Source organism: Glycine soja, chromosome 17 (assembly GCF_004193775.1).
Source record: "Glycine soja cultivar W05 chromosome 17, ASM419377v2, whole genome shotgun sequence".
Lineage (NCBI taxonomy): Eukaryota > Viridiplantae > Streptophyta > Magnoliopsida > Fabales > Fabaceae > Glycine > Glycine soja.
Genome location: NC_041018.1, coordinates 34,463,890 through 34,485,893, shown reverse-complemented (window position 1 = coordinate 34,485,893; position 22,004 = coordinate 34,463,890). Strand labels below are relative to the sequence as shown.

General features: G+C 36.2%; 1 protein-coding gene across 4 annotated transcripts in view; it reads left to right on the top strand.

The window, feature by feature from the left end:
- Window positions 1-22,004, top strand: part of LOC114393385 (kinesin-like protein KIN-7O) — a 39,853-nt gene that overhangs the window by 6,980 nt on the left and 10,869 nt on the right. For 2 of the 4 annotated variants that reach the window (XM_028354700.1, XM_028354702.1), the window contains exons 14-27: window positions 648-704; window positions 7,755-8,006; window positions 8,107-8,175; window positions 8,262-8,453; window positions 8,625-8,729; window positions 11,712-11,798; window positions 11,948-12,097; window positions 12,290-12,403; window positions 12,472-12,558; window positions 12,660-12,863; window positions 12,964-13,152; window positions 13,468-13,674; window positions 14,574-14,663; window positions 14,769-14,909. In XM_028354700.1, the coding sequence (XP_028210501.1) occupies window positions 648-704; window positions 7,755-8,006; window positions 8,107-8,175; window positions 8,262-8,453; window positions 8,625-8,729; window positions 11,712-11,798; window positions 11,948-12,097; window positions 12,290-12,403; window positions 12,472-12,558; window positions 12,660-12,863; window positions 12,964-13,152; window positions 13,468-13,674; window positions 14,574-14,663; window positions 14,769-14,909 (1,944 nt within the window). Of the gene's footprint in view, window positions 1-647; window positions 705-7,754; window positions 8,007-8,106; window positions 8,176-8,261; window positions 8,454-8,624; window positions 8,730-11,711; window positions 11,799-11,947; window positions 12,098-12,289; window positions 12,404-12,471; window positions 12,559-12,659; window positions 12,864-12,963; window positions 13,153-13,467; window positions 13,675-14,573; window positions 14,664-14,768; window positions 14,910-16,449; window positions 16,722-22,004 lie in introns of those variants that run through there. The other 2 variants (XM_028354703.1, XM_028354701.1) reach the window with 2 other exon arrangements.

Below are 22,004 nucleotides of genomic sequence, written 5' to 3'. Positions count from 1 at the left end.
AATAAGATTCTTATACATGCTTTGTTTGGAAATTAAAGGGAGTCAAGGCTAAAATCAAGGTTGTGAGTAGGCCATTGAAAGTATTTTGGGTTTTGTAATTTTGACACTTCAGTTATAGAAGAAGAAAGGAGATGAGGAGAATGTTAAGGTCAGAAAATTGAAGAGGTGAATTCCCTGTAATGCCTTAGTCAATCACACTACTCAACTTGAAATAACCTTAGTATCGATCCCTCAACAACTTATAATCTGATCATTTGAAGCCCTAACCATATGCATACAATATAAATGGTAACTATTACTTTCGAGCTTTAGGGTGGTTGCAGCTCATTTCATCCAAATCTAAAATACTAATCACAATTAAAGAGGATGCTATAGGAACTAACAAACTGCTTCTAAAGCTGTAATCACCAATTCAGCCTATGCAAGAATTATAATTAATCACACTTTTCCCCAGCAACGGCTTTTCCTAATTTCCTCTTTAATTGTTATTTCCAGTTCTCTTGATGCAATTGCTGCCCAGAAACATATATACTTTTTCTTATGGCCAACATGTGCAACTATTATGATTTTGCCCGATCTTTTTGACCTTGTATCCTCCTCTTCTCTCGCTACCATTGAGTGATTAACTTTTCATGCATGCACTGCAGGACAAGAGGCGGGATACATGGTGTATAGGAAATCTTTCAGGGGAGCATCTCAGAAATGTAACATTTCACCTTCTTTCTAATAGTTCATTGTTAGTTATGATGGGTCTTATTTTATATGAATTATGAATTGGTATCTATGTTTTTTGCTTATTAAATTTATTATATCGTTCCTACTTGTTATCACATTATTTATCCTTTATTTGAGGCAAAATACAGTAACTTTTATACTACAATCTTATGCTGTAGCAAGAGACAATTTAGAACTACTAAGAAGCATTTCCTTGTTTATAAAACTTTTCACAGGCACAGGGTTTATTAATGGCCTGTCTCTGGTCCAAGTCCAGTCCATATCTCGATTATCTATTCTTAACCTATGTTATCAATAGTGCACTATAGTGGTGGAGCAGAGTAGCCGGTGGCCACTATTTGGGCACTGTAGGGTTGCAGTTTAGTGTCATGGCTCTTTCAGCCGCTATAGCAACATAGATTCACGCCCTGTCACATGCAATTTGGCCAAGATTGCGAACTCTTCCTAAAATTTTTAAAATGTCCTAAAATCTTAGGTGCTAAGTTTAAAATTACAGTGCATTGAAGGGATTTTCATGAGTGTTTTTTCTAAAATGAAATTCTGTACAGTTTTGTTGTATCTGAAACAAATGGATGTGTTTGTGTGATGCCTTTCCTGTTATGCACAACTCATGCTTCTCACCTGCATTTTCTGGCCAGAACCTGTGCGACCCAGTTCCCTTGTTTTGCCCCTGTTGCTTTATTGCTCTGCTTTCTTGCTCACTGCCCAGCAGGTTCTGAACTGTTCTATTACATTCCTTTATGACTCTTTTTGTATACAAGACCGAACTACAGGACAGATGATTGGCACAAGATATGTGGCACATGGGTCTTTATTACTTCCACTCACCAACCGCTGTTGCTTGTACCTCCATAGAGTCTCTAAGTCGCCTTCATCGTTTTTTTTTTTTTCAGCCAAAAATATAATATATTCATTAATGAGTACCAGAGGTACTATAACAGTACATACTTTTTAAAAATGCAATTCGTAGCTGACTCACTAGCAGTTGGTGAGTGGAAGTATAACAGTACATACTTTTTAAAAAGTCGCCTTCATCGTTGTTTCGGTAATTCTAGTTTGAATAAATTGAAGGCTATAGTCCTTGGTCTTTCCAAGTTGCAATCTTTAGATTGTGAGTCATGTTTGCTAGTCAAACATGTTCGGGCTACCATTCTTGCTAGAGATCCACATCATACAAATTCTCCTTTTGCTCGTCCATTCAGATATTTGGGGCTCTAGTCGTATCCCCTCTATCTTAGGTACTGTCACATTCAATGATGATTTTTCAAGAAATACTTGGATTTTCTTAATGAAATAGCGTTCTGAAATTGTTCTCTATCTTTCAAAAATTGTCTTTAAATTCATACCCAATTTGGCAATAAAGTTCGTGCTTTGCGTAGTGACAATGCAAGAGAATATTTTCTGATTCTTTTTGCACTTTTATGACTTCTCATGGTATGATCCACCAATCCTTTTGTCCCCACACACCGCAACCAAAGGGTGTTGCTGAATGCAAACATCGGCATATTATTGACACTGCTGGTACCTTCCTCACTCACTCAAATGCACCTTCAATTTTTTTTTTTTGGGGGTGGGGGGGTGGGGTGGGGTGTAGTTCTTACGGCTGGGTATCTATTGTTAGAAAGTCCCACATTACCTGCCTCAATTCTTGGGGTGGAACTTATATATTTGTTGGACAACTTCGCTTAGTACCAATTGGTTTTAAGCTGAAATCTAACATGGTATCAGAGCCTATAGCCCATCTTAGTTCTTGCCTATTCTAGTAGGCTCGCTTGTTTTGGCAGGAAGCTGTGGAGGGGGGTCTTAAGAAGTCCCATATTGCTTGCCTCAGTTCTTGGGGTGCAACTTATATATCTATTTGGCAATTTCACTTAGTGTCAATTGATTTTAAGATGAAATCTAACATCTAATCAATAGAATGGCCTCTTCTTCTATCGATAACAATGTACCTCACTATGTTTTATTCCTTGATGAGCTTTTGTCTCATATTCCTCCTCGTGTTTTTGGTTCTATTTGTTGTGTGCATTATCTTACTCGAGGTCTTGATAAGTTGATAGCTCGGGCTATCAAGTGCATCTTTCTTGGTTATTCACGCAACAAAAAGGTTATTGGTGCTACTCTCCTGCCAACCACCGCTTTTACATGTCTGCTGATGTCACCTTCTTTGAAGATACACCTTTTTTAACTCGCCTATCTCCTTTGAATATGTATCTCAATGTTGTTAATGGTGGAAAGCCAAAAATCCGTCATAAAAATATGATGGATGGCGTAGCGGCAAATGGTGGACCAAATATATATATATATATATATTATAACAAAACAATATATATTTAGAAGAGGGCTGAACAAAAAAAAATGCAGAACCAAAAATAAAAAATGTGTGTCAAACGGAAAAAAAAAGCAGAACCAAAAATAAAAAATGGGTGCCAAATAGAAAAAAAAAGCAAAACCAAATATAAAAAACGAGTGTCAGACAAAAAAAAAACAGTACAAAAAAAACAAAAAAAAACAGAACCAGTCACATACTTTCGCTGTTGCCGTCCGTTTGTCGTGTGCGTGGTGCGGGGTGCCATGTCGCTAGTGCATGGTGGTGTTGCTGTCGTCGTGCTAGAGACTAGAGTTCGCCGTCGCCGTCGACAAACATGCCGTTGGTGGTGTTGCTGTCGTCGTGCTAGAGACTAGAGTTCGCCGTCGCCGTCGACAAACATGCCGTCGTCGCGCTGGAGCTCGCGTGGTGCTGCTGGTTGCGTTGGAGTTCGCTTGTTGCTGTTTGTGCTCGTGCTCCTCGTCTCCTTTTGCATGCGAAAATTGGGTTAGGGTTGGGTCGGGTCGGCCCAATACGATGCGTTGCAAAAATTTTAAAAGAAAAAAGCTCTCTTCCGCCATAACCATCATTCCGCATTGACCGCTATGGCTATGGCGGCCGCCATACGAAACCCGCAACGCCACCGCTATTTGGTGGTGTTTTTTCGAAAACCCGTGAATCCATACCGCCATGGCGCCGCCATAACCGCTTTTTAACAATACTGTTGTATCTTAGGTATTACCTATTCCTTCTATCATCCCTCATGTTTCTTCCCCTCCCGTAACATTTTGTTTTCTTATTTATCACCGTTGTCCTCAACCCCAACCTGTGGAAGCACCCCCTACTGTAGAGACCGGTGCATCATCTCCTGCTTCAATCGTTCATCCTATTGTGGTTGACTTTGACTTACCCATCGCCATCCGCAAAGGTAATTGTACTACTCGAAATCCCCATCCTATTTATAATTTCTCTAGTTATCATTGTCTTTCACCTTCCCATTATGCATTTGTGTCTGCCCTTTCCTTTGTTTCTATTCCTAAAACTGTGCAGGAAGCACTTTCACATCGAGGATGGCAACAAGTGATGATTGATGAGATGCAAGCTCCAAAATCTAATTAGACATGGGCTTTTGTTCCTCCACCTCTAGGGAAATCTCTTGTTGGTTGTTGTTGGGTCTTTACCATTAAAGTTGGACTCGACAGGCAGATCGAATGATTGAAGGCATGACTTGTAGCCAAAGGCTACACTCATCTTTGGTCTTGACTACAATGGCACCTTCTCTCCGGTCGCTAAGATGGCCTCTATTTGACTCTTACTGTCCATGGCAGCTATGCGCTAGTGGCCCCTTTATTAGTTGGACATCAAGAATGCATTCCTACATGGTGATTTAGCTGAGGAAGTCTATATGGGGCAACCTCCCGAATTTGTGGCTTAGGGGGAGTCTAGTGGATTTGTTTGCAAGTTACGAAAAGCCTGATATGGTCTTAAACAAAGTCCGAGAGCATGATTTGGCAAATTTAGTTTTGTTCTTCAAAGTTTTGGCATTCTGTAATTTACATACTTTCATCCAATAAGTCTATTTAGAGTCTAAATATGGATCTTCCTATGCATTGCATTGAGCTGAATAAGAAACAATTATATTCATAATTTCTTTCCAAATTGTTCTCTCCATTTGAGTGATTGTTCTTGAATCTCCCACTCTAAATTCAACATGGTGTTGGAGTTGTTTTATTCTTTGTGACCTGTCTTGTCTGTTACTATGTTCTTTAAAATTTGGAGTTCTTCTCCATTTCATGATTCTTCCTTGCCATGGATCATTTTTCTTGCCATGTCAACCCTATGGTATCTTCTAGCATTTTGCTTCCTTATGTGGTGGTGTTCCTTCTGGCAAGTTCAACTTGTGAAATATATGATTTGATATGTTTTAATTTCAGCAGTTTAGTATGAGAATATTTCCCTTATTACTCATTATTTAGTTTCCTTATTAATCAATAATTGATTGATCTTGTAATCAATATTAATTCCTTTTTCCACATTATAAATAGCATGAGGTGTGGTCTACATTGACACACAACATTTCATAGTAAAACACAGTTATATGGTATTAGAGCTTAGGTTATTCTTGACAAAGGAATAACGAAAGTCATTCTCCGCCGGGGACATATTCTCCCTAGTGGACCTTTCCCTACCCTTCTAAGGTTATGTTCCTTCTCTTCACAAACATGCATGCATTACCACACACCTTTGCTGCCGTTTGTTAGCTTGGCATCCTTTCGCCGACGACCACCATTGCCTCTCCCTTCATGGTTACCGAGATTCCTTCAAACTCCACTTCTACAACGACGTTCACCAACGTCCCTTGCACAAAATAATACATTATCGTGCAACTTTCTTTGTGGTGAACAATACCTGCACCCATTGTTGGGCCTATTTGGCAGCCAGTGCATCGCCTTCTTGTTGGTCTGCATTAGCGACCTTTCAAGAACGCCATGTCGTCCACGTGCACAACCAACTCAACACACCGTCGCAACAACCCCACGCAGGGACCTTTTCCTGTGAGAGAAGTTCACGCACATGACGTGTGACGCATCTCTGGAGAGCATCACATTGGAATAGTCTCCTTCCACTTGAGGGCGTGATTTGCTTGAACACCCGTCACAACTACAGGCCTTCGTTGGTTGCTACCGTGGTTTTTCGGCGCAACCACACAAGCTGTCTTTATTTTCGTTTTTGTTGGGTTTACCACATTTGTAATAAGTTTGGTTGTATGACATATATGCTCCAGCTTGAGGGGGAGGGTGAAATATATGATTTGATGTGTTTTAATTACAACAGTTTAGTATGAGATTATTTTCCTTATTACCTATTATTTAGTTTCCTTATTAATCAGTAATTGATTGATCTTGTAATCAATATTGATTCCTTTTTCCATATTATAAATAGCATGAGGTGTGATCTACATTGACGCATAAGGTTACACAGTAAAACACTATTATATCTTTGGATATTTTCATTATTGTCTACCTTCTTTTCCGTCTGAGCTGCCATGCATTTTATTGGCTCATTTTAAATAGCTTTCTGTTTGTCGTGTCCTTTTTGCAGTTCTTGGTTGGGTTTTTTATTTCGGCATCTCCTTAATTGGTTTGCTTTTTTGTTGTGACATCTACAACGTGCCTTAACACTTATATTTCTGAGTTCTAGTCTCCTTTACTGTGCATTTTGTTAGCATGTTTCAAATAGCCTCCAGCTAGTGTCACTGATCCCTGTTACTATGTCATTATTCAGGCAGGTTTAGACCTTTGTTTTATCATTAAGGACTTTTTCCACTGCTTTTGTTAACTATTTAGTTCATTACTGTAACATTCTTGACTATCGACTGCTTGGCAACTCGTACTCTATAGTACTTCACACTGTGACATTTCACTTAACATCCTTGTTAGTTAGAACCCTCCACCGGTCAGAACCCTTCGTAGGTAGTCCTTCTTGAGACCTTGAAAATCAGCTTTGCCTGCTTCCAAGATCAATAATTGACTCCACAAAACCAATACGAAACTTTTTAGCATGCCTTATCTTCACTCACACGCTTTTCGGGAAACTTCTCAGAAGGTCACCCATCCCACAACTATTCCAAGCCAAGCACGCTTAACTATGAAATTCTTAAGTGATGGACTATCGAAAAGTAGATGCATCTTATTGGTATAGGTAGTACCAATAAATTCCTTTAAGCTATCCTTAGTTGTACAGTCCCATACCTGGACAACCTTTGGATCCTTCTTATTCTGGTGTGATTCAATCGGAGTATTACAATTTCCACTCTCGTTGACCCATGACCTCTTCTACACAGATTTGCTCTCCTCGTTGGTTCAAATTATGCTTTGTGAAATTAGCGAGATCAGGTTGGCCCCATGGCTTTCCTAGAGATATGTTCCTGGTCTTGCAGCTTCTGTAGAGAAATTAGCTTGGTCCTATGGCTTTCCCAAAGATATCAATCTACTCTTGCAGCTTTCTAGCAATATGCACCTACCTTTGCAGCTTTACTAGAAGTGTTAGGCGGCCCTGCAGTTGAGTCCCTTTATTCCATAGTCTCAAATTATATAGTTTGATTTTGATTTTGTTTGGGGTGTGTGTGTGTTAAAATGTAGGAATATTATCATATCATATACATTATTCTCTGGGATTAGTCATGGGTTCAAATCTGGAAATTTCCTCTTTGCATATGGAAAGGTAAGGTTGTGTACAATGACTTTCCCCTATACCTTCACATAGCGAGGAGCCTTCTAGCACCATGGTACAGTAGTTAGTTTTATTAGTTTCCCTATTTCCTTGTTATCTCTTAGATTTAGTTACCATATTTCCTTATCATGATTTGTTTCGCTATTTAGTTAGGATTATAAGTAATATAAATGACGTTTAGTGCTCTAGGTTTTATGAGCACATCAATATATCAACACATTGTAATACTTCTAAGTTAATATCAATTAGTGTTTCATTCTCATTTATCTCTCTTCCTCCCTCAATACTTAAAACCCCATAATATCAACTGTATATATAATTTTCTTATATAGGTTGCTAGAAACTTAACATGTTAGAAATTCAATGTATTACCACTGTTATCCTTGCATAATATATATGCCATTTATTTTAGACTATGATAGTTATCTTGTTGCTTGTATCTCATATTTGCAATCCTAATTCATTTGTTTTATGCTCTAAGGTATACCCTGGCATCCAACCTAGTGCTTCTACTATAAAACCCATAAGACCTAAACGAGACATGGGACCACTTCTTCCTTTTGAGGAACTTGTAAATGAAGATGTTTCTGTGGATGAGCCCTTCAAGCAAGAAGAAGATAATAAAGATGATACTAACAAGGATTGTAATCTACCAAACCCCTGTGCTTTATTGCATGTAACAAACAGGAAAAAGGCACCATCGCTGAAGAAAAGATTGTCCATGGTTTGTGATGTGAGATGTCTCATTAATATTTTCATTTCTTCAATTTTTAGTAGTTTGTATTTCATTTCTTCAATCTTTAGTAGTTTGTATACTAATATCTTGCAAATAGGAGGAGGACAACAAATTTCTAGAATTGCAGGCAGAATATGAGAGTTTGTTTCTAAAATTTGAAACTCAGGTTGCCCCGCCTCCCTTATTTGTTGATTCAATTCCGGCACCAGAAACTGCTAGACTCAATACATGCCCATGTTTTTCTTATTGCAGAGAACTATAAGTGAGATACAGATTGAATCATTGAGAAAACAGCTAATTGAGGAAACTTCTCTTCAATGCCTTCATTCTAAGGAATCTATCGACTCTTTAAATTATGCTCATAGTGGTAGCTTGAATGCTGATAAAAATGTGAATTTTAGAGAGTCAGATGCTATTCTTGTTATCAAGAGACTTCAAGATCAGGTTTTATTTTGTTTTCCTTTTTCCTGTTTCTTTTTATCTGTTATTGCTTTACTTCCAATGTTTATTTGATTAAAATAATTTTATAATATGTATATATATATATATATATATATATATATATATATATTATGATTTCTAACTGTCTTATATATTTTTCTTTGCATTATGAAGATTAAGGTTTTGGAAATGGAAAACTTGTCAAGCCAAAAAAGCTTGGATAATGTTGTTGGTCTGGCAACAAAGCAGAACATATGTGCTAGGGAGAAATATGAAGAGGTAATAATTGTTTAAGTCAATAATGCTTCTTTAACTATACTATGCCTTCTAATCTGATTAGGAGGAGCTGATTACTAGATTTGATAGAACATCAGGAACTAGTTGAAATATTTACTGAAATGCAGAAAACACTCGAACTACAAACTACATCAATCAGTGACGGACCTAGGTAGTAATTATTTTGTTGAAAAAAACCTAAGGATATATCTAGTGTTGTTATTTTTCCCCCTCCTATTTTTATAATTTGATCTCACTGTCTTCAATTTTTTAGTTGTCGTCAATTTTTTCTTTTATTGACTAGTTTCTTTCTAGGTTTTGTCCTTTTATGCTTTATTCGGTTGGACATTTCATTCTATCTTATATGATAAAATATGTTTTTGGTTTCTTGAAAATTTTCAAAGTTTGGTTTTAGTCTCAATTTTTTTATCCGTTTTTTGTCCTTCTAATTTTGAAATTCGCCACTTTTGCGCCTCAAAGTCGTTTAGATAATGCTTTATAAAGGGTAGGAGGAAAGTGGTTTAGATAGAGGACCAAAAGTGGTGCATTTCAAAAAATATAGGGAAGAAAAACAGAAAACATTTTAGAGAGAAACCAAACTCCAAAAATTTTATAGGGATTGAAATATTTACTGAAACGCAGAAAACACTCGAACTACAAACTACATCAATCAGTGGTGGACCTAGGTAGTAATGATTTTGTTGAAAAAAACCTGAGGATATATCTAGTGTTTTTATTTTTTCCCCTCCTATTTTTATAATTTGATCTCACTGTCTTCAATTTTTTAGTTGTCGTCAATTTTTTCTTTTATTGACTAGTTTCTTTCTAGGTTTTGTCCTTTTATGCTTTATTCGGTTGTACATTTCATTCTATCTTATATGATAAAATATGTTTTTGGTTTCTTGAAAATTTTCAAAGTTTGGTTTTAGTCTCAATTTTTTTTATCCATTTTTTGTCCTTCTAATTTTGAAATTCGCCACTTTTGCGCCTCAAAGTCGTTTAGATAATGCTTTATAAAGGGAAGGAGGAAAGTGGTTTAGATAGAGGACCAAAAGTGGTGCATTTCAAAAAATATAGGGAAGAAAAACAGAAAACATTTTAGAGAGAAACCAAACTCCAAAAATTTTATAGGGATTGAAATATTTACTGAAACGCAGAAAACACTCAAACTACAAACTACATCAATCAGTGACGGACCTAGGTAGTAATGATTTTGTTGAATAAAACCTAAGGATATATCTAGTGTTGTTATTTTTTCCCCTCCTATTTTTATAATTTGATCTCACTGTCTTCAATTTTTTAGTTGTCGTCAATTTTTTCTTTTATTGACTAGTTTCTTTCTAGGTTTTGTCCTTTTATGCTTTATTCGGTTGGACATTTCATTCTATCTTATATGATAAAATATGTTTTTGGTTTCTTGAAAATTTTCAAAGTTTGGTTTTAGTCTCAATTTTTTTGTCCGTTTTTTGTCCTTCTAATTTTGAAATTCGCCACTTTTGCGCCTCAAAGTCGTTTGGATAATGTTTTATAAAGGGAAGGAGGAAAGTGGTTTAGATAGAGGACCAAAAGTGGTGCATTTCAAAAAATATAGGGAAGAAAAACAGAAAACATTTTAGAGAGAAACCAAACTCCAAAAATTTTATAGGGATTGAAATATTTACTGAAACGCAGAAAACACTCGAACTACAAACTACATCAATCAGTGACGGACCTAGGTAGTAATGATTTTGTTGAAAAAAACCTAAGGATATATCTAGTGTTGTTATTTTTTTCCTTCCTATTTTTATAATTTGATCTCACTGTCTTCAATTTTTTAGTTGTCGTCAATTTTTTCTTTTATTGACTAGTTTCTTTCTAGGTTTTGTCCTTTTATGCTTTATTCGGTTGGACATTTCATTCTATCTTATATGATAAAATATGTTTTTGGTTTCTTGAAAATTTTCAAAGTTTGGTTTTAGTCTCAATGTTTTTATCCGTTTTTTGTCCTTCTAATTGTGAAATTCGCCACTTTTGTGCCTCAAAGTCGTTTAGATAATGGTTTATAAAGGGAAGGAGGAAAGTGGTTTAGATAGAGAACCAAAAGTGGTGCATTTAAAAAAATATAGGGAAGAAAAACAGAAAACATTTTAGAGAGAAACCAAACTCCAAAAATTTTATAGGGATCAAAAGCATATTTTACCCTATTTTGTATTTTATTTTCATATGTATGATAATAAATATTCTTTTTTGCCGCCATTGACTCTGGGTCTGGATCCGCCACTGACAGCAATGATACAGCTGTCCCAAAGACTCTCGTCATCTAAGAGAATATTCTTTGTTCGGAAACTTACAAATACAACACCATAAATGTCCACTTAAACTGTATTCTTAAATTAAACTTGACAAAGCATAACGGTCACATGCAATAACTGCCCACTCACACTGATCCTCAATTAATTTTGCAAAGCATAACTTTCATTCATTACACACTTCTGGAATTAACATTGTCTGAACTCTGATCTACCCTATGAACTCCAGTAAAGTTGATCTACTGCTAAAGCTAAACTTAAGTCAAGCCTAGGGAAAAGCTTTCTTTCTTCTGTTTTTTTGTCCGCCTTGATGTTAAAAATACTTCAAGATATCTAGGATATTGATACAGCAACTTCATCTGTTTATGTTGCTACATTCCCCACTTGGTACCTGGAATAAAGGTGAAAAGGAGAGAATAGTAAATACTAGTTGCCTGTGTATAAGTTGTATATATGTTTATCATTCAACATATTTTTGTTGTTTTTGCCTTTTTGTTTGTAAAATATGGTAGCAAGGATGGGTTACTCCAAGGGTATAAATTGCATTCCTAAATTGAGCACCCATAAGTATTTGTCTAGAATCTATTTTTACAAATTTTATATAGGGAGCAAGCTGGAGATGTATCAATCTGTGCCATACTGTCATCTATTTCCTAATTGACATTTATAATTCCTGTATTATGTTTTATTTGCTTAGCTCTATGAAGAGCTTATAAGTGCACAGGAGACAGCTCGACTGGCTAATGAACAACTTACTTCCACTGAAACTGCGAGCAACATTAATGTATGCATTTGATGCTTTGTATTAACATTTAGATTTAGATTCTTGCTTTCTTTAATGTCTTCTTGATTAAATATAAATTTACTATTCTACATGACTATGATTTATACTATATCCTATCCTATAAAACTGATTCTTGAAGCTTCATGTAGGATGGAAATTTTGACTTTGTGATCAGTGTTTCCATGGGAATTGAAGAAATTGTGTCTGAAATTCAAAACTCAAAAGATGCTGTTCAAAGTGTTATGTTTATGGTGGATGACGCTATTACAAATTTCTCTGCTCTCTATGATATGCTCCTTGTAAGTATATTGATTGACTCATTGACGCACTAAAAGATCAATATCCATTATAAGAAATGAAATTGCAGAGTAATGACTTCATATAATGCCTTGACAAGCTATCTTTTGTTTTCTAACTAATAAATAATCATTGTATCTAAAAATGTGTATGCTCTATTAGTGCATGGGCTTAATATTTTATGGTTGTTACAGGTTTTGAAAACCTCAGTATCTCAGGATTCTGCAGAACAAAGTTTAGTCTTGAGTAATTATCAGAAGTTGAATTCTTGCTTGAGAAAAAAAATATTTGAGCTTGAGAATGAAAAGGTAAAGTTTCCTTTCTATTTTGATATATTTCTAGAGATGTTCTAGTTGGTCTAATATTTGTGCTGCAGATTCTTCTGGACAACCAATTGGCTGATCTTCAGAAGCATCTTCAGGAGTCAAAACTAGATTCTCAGAATTCCCAAAATTCTTTGATGGTTGGCCTTTATTTGTTGATATGTTTTCCATCCTATCTGTCAATTTTTGTGAATATGTGCTACAGAAAATGGGGGGCACTAACTGTTTATTATTGTTACAGGAAAACTTAGAACAGCATAAATTTGAAAATGCAGAGTTGATTTCTTATATTCAAACTCTTGAAAAGGATTTATCATGTTTGACATCGTCTTCAGTGACCAAGGATAGGGAAACTTTAAGAAAAGATCTGGAGAAGACAAAATCCAAGTTGAAAGAAACTGAGTCTAAGCTTAAGATTACCATACAAGAGAAAACAAAACTTGAGGTTGTTTTTGTCACATCTGCTGATTTCTTGGTTTCATTATAAGTTATTTACTTCTCAGAATCATATCATTTTATACCCTAACATATAAGGTGTTCCTTAGGGTGAGAAAGCCTATGCTGAACGAGAGATTAAACGGTTGCACGGTCAAAACTCTCTTCTTGAACGTGATATCAATAAACGTGATTCACTTGCAGGAAGAAGACGTGATTCAATTGTTGAAAGGGGTTCAAAGATGTTTGATCCTAAAAGACCAAAGGGTCTGGCAATTTCTCTGGAACAAACATTACAGGTTTTGACATTGAAACTTGAATACTTGATGTATGCTTGCTACAACTGCGGCTATTCTTTTAGCAAGCCTTTAACACCATTTATAAAATATAAATAACTAATGTAGCAAGAAATAAGTTTACTTTATCAGTGCTTTGGTTTATAGTGAGAGTTGATTGACTTTTATTCAAATTTGGTGCAATTATTGTTCTTCCTGTTATTTGTATGTGTATGCATATACATATGTTACTTAGTTACTCTAATTCAGTAATTCATGCTTTTGGTCACAATAGGTTATGTTTAGTTGCTCTAATTCATGTTATTTGTAACTGATCAGGAAGAGCACAAAAAGCTGGAAGTTTTTGCATTTGAATCAGAAGCAAAAATTGCTTCGTTGGAAGAAAAAATTGCAGCTATGTTGATGGAGAAAGAAGAGGTGATATCTATTAATGAAGGTTTGATGTCAGAACTCGAAGGCTTGACTGAAAAACTGAATACATCAACCTCTGAACTATATAATTTGATGGAGGAAATTTCAGCTCTTGTAAGTTTTTCTGTAAATTTCTTCCTAGTTTTGTCCTTTTGACTCAGTTGTTAGATAGCTGATAGAGTTAAAGAGCTGAGAGAAAAATGATGGAAAGTAAAACATAGTTGGGGGAGAGAATGAGAGAAACTGAATTTATTGAACAGAATTCTCTATTGATCTCTGTTGCAAATATAATATAAAATTGGGGGACATGTAAGAAATATAATATTTAAAAAATTAAAAACCATTCACGTAATCAGTAATCTCCTTCTCTGGACAACTTAAGCTTTTGGAATAGTTGGTTTGTGACAGTATCAGAGTCTCTATGCCTAAGTGGTTTAGAGTTCATTACTATGCCCATTCTTCTAATAAAATGTTGAATTTAAGCTCAAGGTATGTTTGCTACTATCGCTAGTGCATTGTCCATGCTTTAAGCCCAAAATGCTCTTAAATGGGGAGACAGATTGTAGACATTCTTAGAATGTGGGTTTGGACCTAAGTCAACCCCAACTCATAGGGTGAGAGTTTCCCCACGCTTATATATTCTATCTTGACACTATCTCTAATCGATGTGAGACTTAAGTTTTTCTCAATAAACATAATATAAAAAAATCGAGAATTTGAATTTGAATTATATTTAATGTGATTCACTAGTGATCTTTGCTGAGATCAATGCATGTATGCTAATTGAGGTACTTTTATTACTTTGGAATGGACTAATCAAAAGTTGTCAGTTGTAACAGAAATTGACTACTCTAGCATGTGATTACTCTAACAGAAATTGACTAATCAATATTTATTAGCAACCAACATAAGTAGCTAACTACTCTAACAATGGTAATATTTAATTGATGATATGCTTTGATTGCTTTCTCATTCAAACCATGAAATTTGGAATCTTATTCTTGTCCATCCAGAAACAAAGATTGGAAGAATCTGATATCAACCAAGAAAAATTGAAAAGCTCTGTTAAAGTACTGATGGAAGAAAAGGAGGAGTTGGCTATGGTAGTGCAACTTCAACTATTCTTTTCTTTTACTTTATTGTGATTCTTCCCTTTTTAGGAGGTTTCTTTTATTAAGGTTTTCCATTGTATCGTCTTGATCTGGCAGCAACTCACTGATTCCCTTTTGGAAATAGAGGAGGAAAGGGCAATATGGTCTGCCAAAGAGAAAGATGCACTTCTAGCCATAGAAGAACAAGCAAAGTCAAACAATGTGCAAATTACATCATTATCAACAAAATTATTAGAAGTAAGATTCACATCTCTGCTATCTAGGAAACCTTTATTAGTTCCCTTAATTGTTTTTGTTAAAGTATTGTGTATTGTAGCTGTATGTAGAAAGCTGTATTGTGTAAGTGTAAACAGAATATATATATATATATATATATATATATATATATATATATATATATATATTTAATAGTAAGCAATGAAAGGTAGATTGAATGTGTGAGAATACACACAAAATTCAAATCTCAAGTTGGTATCAGAGCGGGTAACCGTTCTGATTGTCTCCAGCCACCGTCTGTCGCCGGCCGCCACCGTCTCCGACCACCTTATCTTCCGGCGAACCCAGGGTTGGGTGCGCCTTGAAGAGCGCGACTCACCCCTAGAAGTTGCGTGGCCAAAATCTCAGCCACGCGCCGCCACCAATTTGTGCCAATTCTGGCGCGTGACATCCACGCGCTGCCCTCCGGTCACTGGAAGCTCACCAGACCAGTTCCAACAGCTTCATCGTCTCCTTCTGGGCACGTTTCAGTCCCTGTTTTTTGGTATTGACTGCTTGATCATTCCAGCCCTTGCATTCCCTTCTCCTTCTCTGTTAGGGCTTCGTCTTTTTGATCAGAAATGGCCTTTGCCGGTCCTGTGTTTTCTTTCTCTGGAACCCCCACCATCACTATTGCAAAACTCAACTGGAAGAACTACTTGTCTTGGTCTGCTTCAGTGGAGTTGTGGTTTCTTGGCCAAGGATATCATGACCATTTGGAAAAAGGAGCTAGTGCTGTCCCAAACGACAAGAAATCTGAGTGGGAAAAATTTGACTTTCAACTATGTGCTGTGCTGTGGCAATTTGTTGAGCCAGATGTTTTGGAAATCCTTAAATCATTCAAAACATGTTCTTTTTGGAAGAAGGCCCAAGAGATATTTGCCAATGATATTCAAAGTCTTTTTGATGCAACCCAAAAAGTTGATGCACTCAAACATACCAGCCATGATATGATTGCACATATAGGTAAAACTCGAGCAGCAGTGGAAGAGTTAAAAAGGTTTCTTGTGGCTGCTCTTTGGAGGAAGTAAATAGGAAGTTGGACAAGTTTTACATGATTTTCTTATTTTGAGAAGCCTACATTCAGATATTTGATCATGTGCGTGATCAAGTCCTTGCTGGTGATCAAGTTCCGTTAATGGACTCTAGTTACTAGACTTCTTCGTGTGCCCCATGTGTTGAAAGATGAAAACTTAGTTGAAGTCGTGGAAACATCAGCCATGGTTTCACCTCGTGGAAGAGGAGGAAGTCGTAACAATAGAGGAGGCCGCGGTGGAAGGAGTGGACGTCTTCAATGCACCTATTGCAAGAGGATGGATCATACTCAAGAAAATTGTTACTCCTTACATGACTTTCCTGACAAGTTAGCACATGTATCTAAATTAGAAAAATTAGAGTCTAAGTTTTCTGATGAGGAGTATTATTTATTCCTCATTGTCCCTACAACTTAATCTCATTAAGTCAGTTCACTCGTTCGTTAAATTGCTCAGTAACCTTTGATGCTAATTCTTTTGTTATTCAGGAACATGGTACGGGTCGTCTGATTGGAGAAGGACATGAATCACGAGGACTTTATTACTTAGAATCCAGCCTTCCTGTGTCCTGTTTTGCATCTTCAAAGTCCAAGCTTTTGCATGATCGTCTGGGTCACCCAAGTCTACCAAAATTGAAAGATGGTTCCTAGTCTTAAGAATCTTCAAGTCTTAGAATGTGAATCTTGTCAATTAGGGAAACATGTTAGTTCATCATTTCCTCAAATTGAAAAAAGATGTAACTCGACTTTCTCTACCATTCATTTTGATATTTGGGGACCAAGTCGTGTCACATCTTTTGGTTTTAGATATTTTGTAACCTTTATTGATGAATTCTCTAGATGTACTTGGGTTTATTTAATGAAAGACAAATCTGAACTTTTGCCTATATTTATGTCTTTCTTTAATGAGATTAAGAACCAATTTGGAAAAATTATTAAGATTTTCAAAAGTGATAATGCTAAAGAGTATTTTTCTCATGATCTATCCTCCTTTTTATCCTCAAAAGATATTTTACATCAGTCCACATGTTCTCATACACCACAACAAAATGGCATAGCAAAGAGGAAGAATCATCATCTCCTTGAAACTGCACGCTCCCTAATGTTAAACTCAAATGTTCCTACACACCATTGGGGAGATGCAGTTCTCACTGCTTGTTTCTTAATAAACAAGATGCCTTCTTCTTCTCTTGAAAATTAGATTCCTCACTCAATTATTTTTCCTCATGATCCATTGTTTCATGTCTCTCTTAGGGTGTTTGGTTGTACTTGTTTTGTCTATGATCTCTCTCCAGGTTTAGACAAACTCTCTACTAAGGCCATTAAATGTGTCTTTTGGGATATTCTCGTATTCAAAAGGGTTACAAGTGTTACTCTCCAGCTACAAGACAATATTATATGTCTGCTGATGTTACCTTTTTTGAGGACACACCTTTCTTCTCGTCCTCCATAGACTATTCTTCTTCCCTTCAGCAAGTTCTTCTAGTCCCATCTCCTGGTCCTATGAGTAATCCCAACCAAAGTGTTAATGGAATCCCATCTCATCTACCAAGTTCAACTGAAGTTGCTCCTCCACCTCTCATTACATATCAATGCAGGACATGACAAGTTATTTCTACAGTGCCTGAGTCTTCTTCTCGTGATTTTGATCCTCCTCCAACAGATCCTCAAACCATGGATCCTTCCTCCTCCACTTCTTCTCATAACTCTGATTCAGACTGGTCCATTGCCCTCAGGAAAGGTACTCGATCTACTCGTAATCCTCTTCCTATTTATAATTTCTTGAGTTATCATCGATTGTCTCCTTCATACTTTTCTTTTGTTTTCTCATTGTCTTCTCTTACTGTTTCTAACAATATTCATGAGGCACTTGATCATCCTGGATGGCGACAAGCCATGATTGATGAAATGCAGGCTCTTGAAAACAATGGTACTTGGGAACTTGTCCCTCTTCCTCCCGATAAGAAAACTGTTGGCTATAGATGGGTCTATACTATTAAAGTCGGGCCCAATGGTGAGGTTGATCGGCTTAAGGCTCGGTTAGTAGCTAAAGGATACACTTAGATCTATGACCTTGATTATTGTGATACTTTTTCTCCTGTAGCTAAAATCACCACTGTTCGATTGTTTTTTGCTATGGCTGCCATGCGTCATTGGCCTCTCCATCAACTTGACATTAAAAATGTGTTCTTTCATGGTGATCTTGAGGAGGAAATTTATATGGAGCAACCTCTTGGATTTGTTGCTTAGGGGAAGTATGGCCTAGTGTGCAAGCTACACCGATCTCTCTATGGGTTGAAGCAATCTCCTCGAGCTTGGTTTGGCAAATTTAGTCATATTGTGTAACTTTTTAGGTTGAAACGAAGTGAAGCAGATCATTCTGTTTTTTATTGTCATACATCTCCTGGAAAGTGTGTTTATCTAATGGTCTATGTTGATGATATAGTGATTACAAGAAATGATGCTACTAAGATCTCTCAGCTAAAAGAGCACTTATTCAGTCATTTTCAGACCAAAGACCTGGGATATTTGAAGTACTTTCTTGGTATTGAAGTGGTTCATTCAAGAGATGGTGTTGTGATTTCACAGAGAAAGTATGCTCTTGATATATTGGAGGAAACATGCATGCAAAATTATAGGCCTGTTGATAGTCCTATGGACCTAAATCTAAAGCTCATGGCAGATCAAAGTGAAATTTACCCTGATCCCGAGAGATACAGGAGACTTGTGGGAAAACTCATTTATCTCACCATTACAAGACCTGATATTTCTTTTGCTGTTGGGGTTGTTAGCCAATTTATGCAAAATCCTCATGTTGATCATTGGAATACTGTCATGCGTATTCTCAGATATGTAAAGAAGGCTCCAGGACAGGGATTGTTGTATGAAGACAAGGGTAACACTCAAGTTTCTAGATATTGTGATGCAGATTGGGCTGGTTGTCCCATAGACAGGAAATTTACCTCAGGATATTGTGTTTTTATTGGAGGAAATGTTATCGCTTGGAAGAGCAAGAAACAAACTGTTGTTGCTCGATCTAGTGCAGAGGCTGAGTATCGATCTATGGCTATGGTTACATGTGAACTTATGTGGATTAAACAATTTCTCCAAGAGTTGGAATTTTGTGAAGTGGTGCAAATGAAGTTATACTGTGATAATCAGGCAGCTCTTCACATTGTCTCATATCCAGTCTTTCATGAAAAGACTAAACACATAGAGATTGATTATCATTTCATTCGAGAGAAATTATTGTCCAAGGAGATTATCACTGGGTTCATCAATTCTAATGACCAGTTGACAGATATTTTAACTAAGTCCTTAAGAGGAACTAGGATTCAATCTATATGTTCCAAGCTTGGTGTATATGATTTGTATGCTCCAATTTGAGGGGAGTGTTGAATTATTGTGTATTGTAGCTGTATGTAGAAAGCTGTATTGTGGAGACAGCTGTATTGTGTAAGTGTAAACAGCTGTCTCCCTCTCTTTGTACCCTATATATATATTTAATAGTAAGCAATGAAAGGTAGATTGAATGTGTGAGAATACACACAAAATTCAAATCTCAAGTTTTTTATAATTTATTTATTTATTTTCATACACGGGATCCTTAAAGCTGCAATATTTTTTTGGATTGTAACTCACCTAGCATTTATTGGAAAACATTGGTCCTTTTTCTGATTTATAATTAGGACATGAATGTTGTTTATAGTACTATTTGTTTATAACTCACCTAGCATTTATTGGAAAACATTGGTATATATATATATATATATATATATATATATGTTTGCAGTGATAGAGTTTTAGAATTTTAGTTATTGAGAGGGACCAAAAAGAGAGTTGAGATTTAATGGTATTGGTACAAAAGATGTTTGATGTTTACAATATATAGGCTAATTGTAGTATGTTCCAATTAAGGAATTACAGGGAAATAAAATGTGTACAAATAAAATCTGTCATAATTATAGGGAATTAGTGAAACAAATCTATACAAAAATGAAGTGAAGTCATGTGCTAATTACGGTAACTGTGCCACAGCCCACAGAAAATTCTCCCTCAAACTGGTGAAATGGATTTCTATCTCTGTGTGTTTATCCCAATCATGTTGAACTGGGTTGTGTGCAATGCATAGTAGTCAATAGCCTCGCTGGTCCCTCCTGCTCCTGCTGAACTCACCACGTCGCATCTTCCAGTCACGACTATTGTGTTCTAATTGCACCCTTTGCAGCCGTTTTCGGCTTCTCCCAATGTTTCGGGGACCAAGGATGATTTAACCACCTCACCCCGCAGTGTTGTTTTACGTTTTTAAATGGCAGTAAAATTGGAAACTTTTATTCCCTTATATTCCGAATCCATTTCTTCTTTGATACCCAGGCAACCCCTAGTATCCACACTTTCTCTTCTGCTCTGTTCTACCGCCCACTGCTGACAGATCTTTTCTGGACAACCCCTGATGTTTCCATCCATATCCGACATCTTCTGGCACCTTCTTGGTGTTTCTATCCATGCTTTGTTCTCTGGCACTATCTCGAATATTCTGGTGTGTTCCTTCTATTCACTTCATTCTCTCACCGTTCCTTGTTCTCTCAGACATTCCGCACTTTCATTTTGTTGCATTTAACACTCTCCCTCTCCCATGTCTTTCATGATTTCATCTCTCTTCTCTATTGCTAGCATATGACTGTCTCTAATTTTGGGTAATTTCTTATATTTGGGCACACGCACATATATACACATGTAGCTATTAAACTTGTATCTAAAATTTCACAATATCAGCCATCCTTTTATCCTGCTATAGTGGTTTTGGTGTTGGCCGCTTCCTGCCACTATTTGGGATTGATAATTATGGTGTAATGTTTATGGTGGATTGGTGGACTTATTTTCACAAAATAACTTTATAGAAACTTCATGCTCTATTCTGAGGTCATCAAGTGTCATCTTCATTCCACATCATGAATTTCTGCCTTTTCACTCAACCTCACAAAACATTTTGCTTTTTCATTTCATCAAATTTCAACCAAAGAATATGCAATAATATCCTATGATGGGTCTCTTATCAACCATCAATCTGTCATAATCTACATTTGTATATATCTCTGGACAATCTTCCTTCTTTCTTAAATAATAATCCTCTTTCTAGGGTAGCGGGTAGCCTTCAAATACTATAGAATTCTATTCAGTGCTTGAACATGTCTCTCATGGGTCTTGCATGAATTAACTAACCATACTGACTATATAAGTTGTGTTCAACTTGGTGTGGCATTGATAGAACTGTCCCACTTATTACAAATTGATAAATCTTGCAGTAGAATGTTGATGAATATTATTGAAATGTAAAATTAAATTACAAGAGTGCTAGTTCGCACATGTTCTGTTACACAATGCTCCCATCTAGTTGTCATGATGCACCTTATTAAGATATGATAGAGATTTAGGATATATGATAAGATATGATTCTGTTATAATATGGTAGAGATTAATATATGATTCTGTTTATGATATGGTAGAGATTAAGAGATATGATAACCTTATTTCTAGGAAAGTAGGAAACTTTTATCTTATCTACTAGGATTATATCTCTAAGATTTAGATTAGATTTTGATTAATCTTTTCCTTTTTACTAGCTTCTTTTTTTTATCTATATATCACACAGTCTTTGAGTCAATGAATAAAGAGAAATACACAGATTTTCAATTATGTCCTTTAATCTCAACACACCTATCTAGTTGTCAGTTATAATTGATAGAAAGTGTCATCTAAAAGAAAACAGAAATGGACAGTTGGCACCATAAGTAGCTAGTCTATTCTAACTCCACTAATCTCTAATGCTGGGTTTACTCCACTATTGGGGTCTCCTCATCACTTCCAATTTTGTGATTCTGCTCTATGGGTGCTTTAGGGATTTTGCAATCCAACTTGTCTCTTTAGGAAGATGCAGGACATTTTCTGGAGAAATAGTTACCTTGTTTGGACAAGGCAACCTCAATACTCAGGAAGTATTTTAAATTGAGTTGCTAATTTCTCCCTTGGACTTTGACAATTTT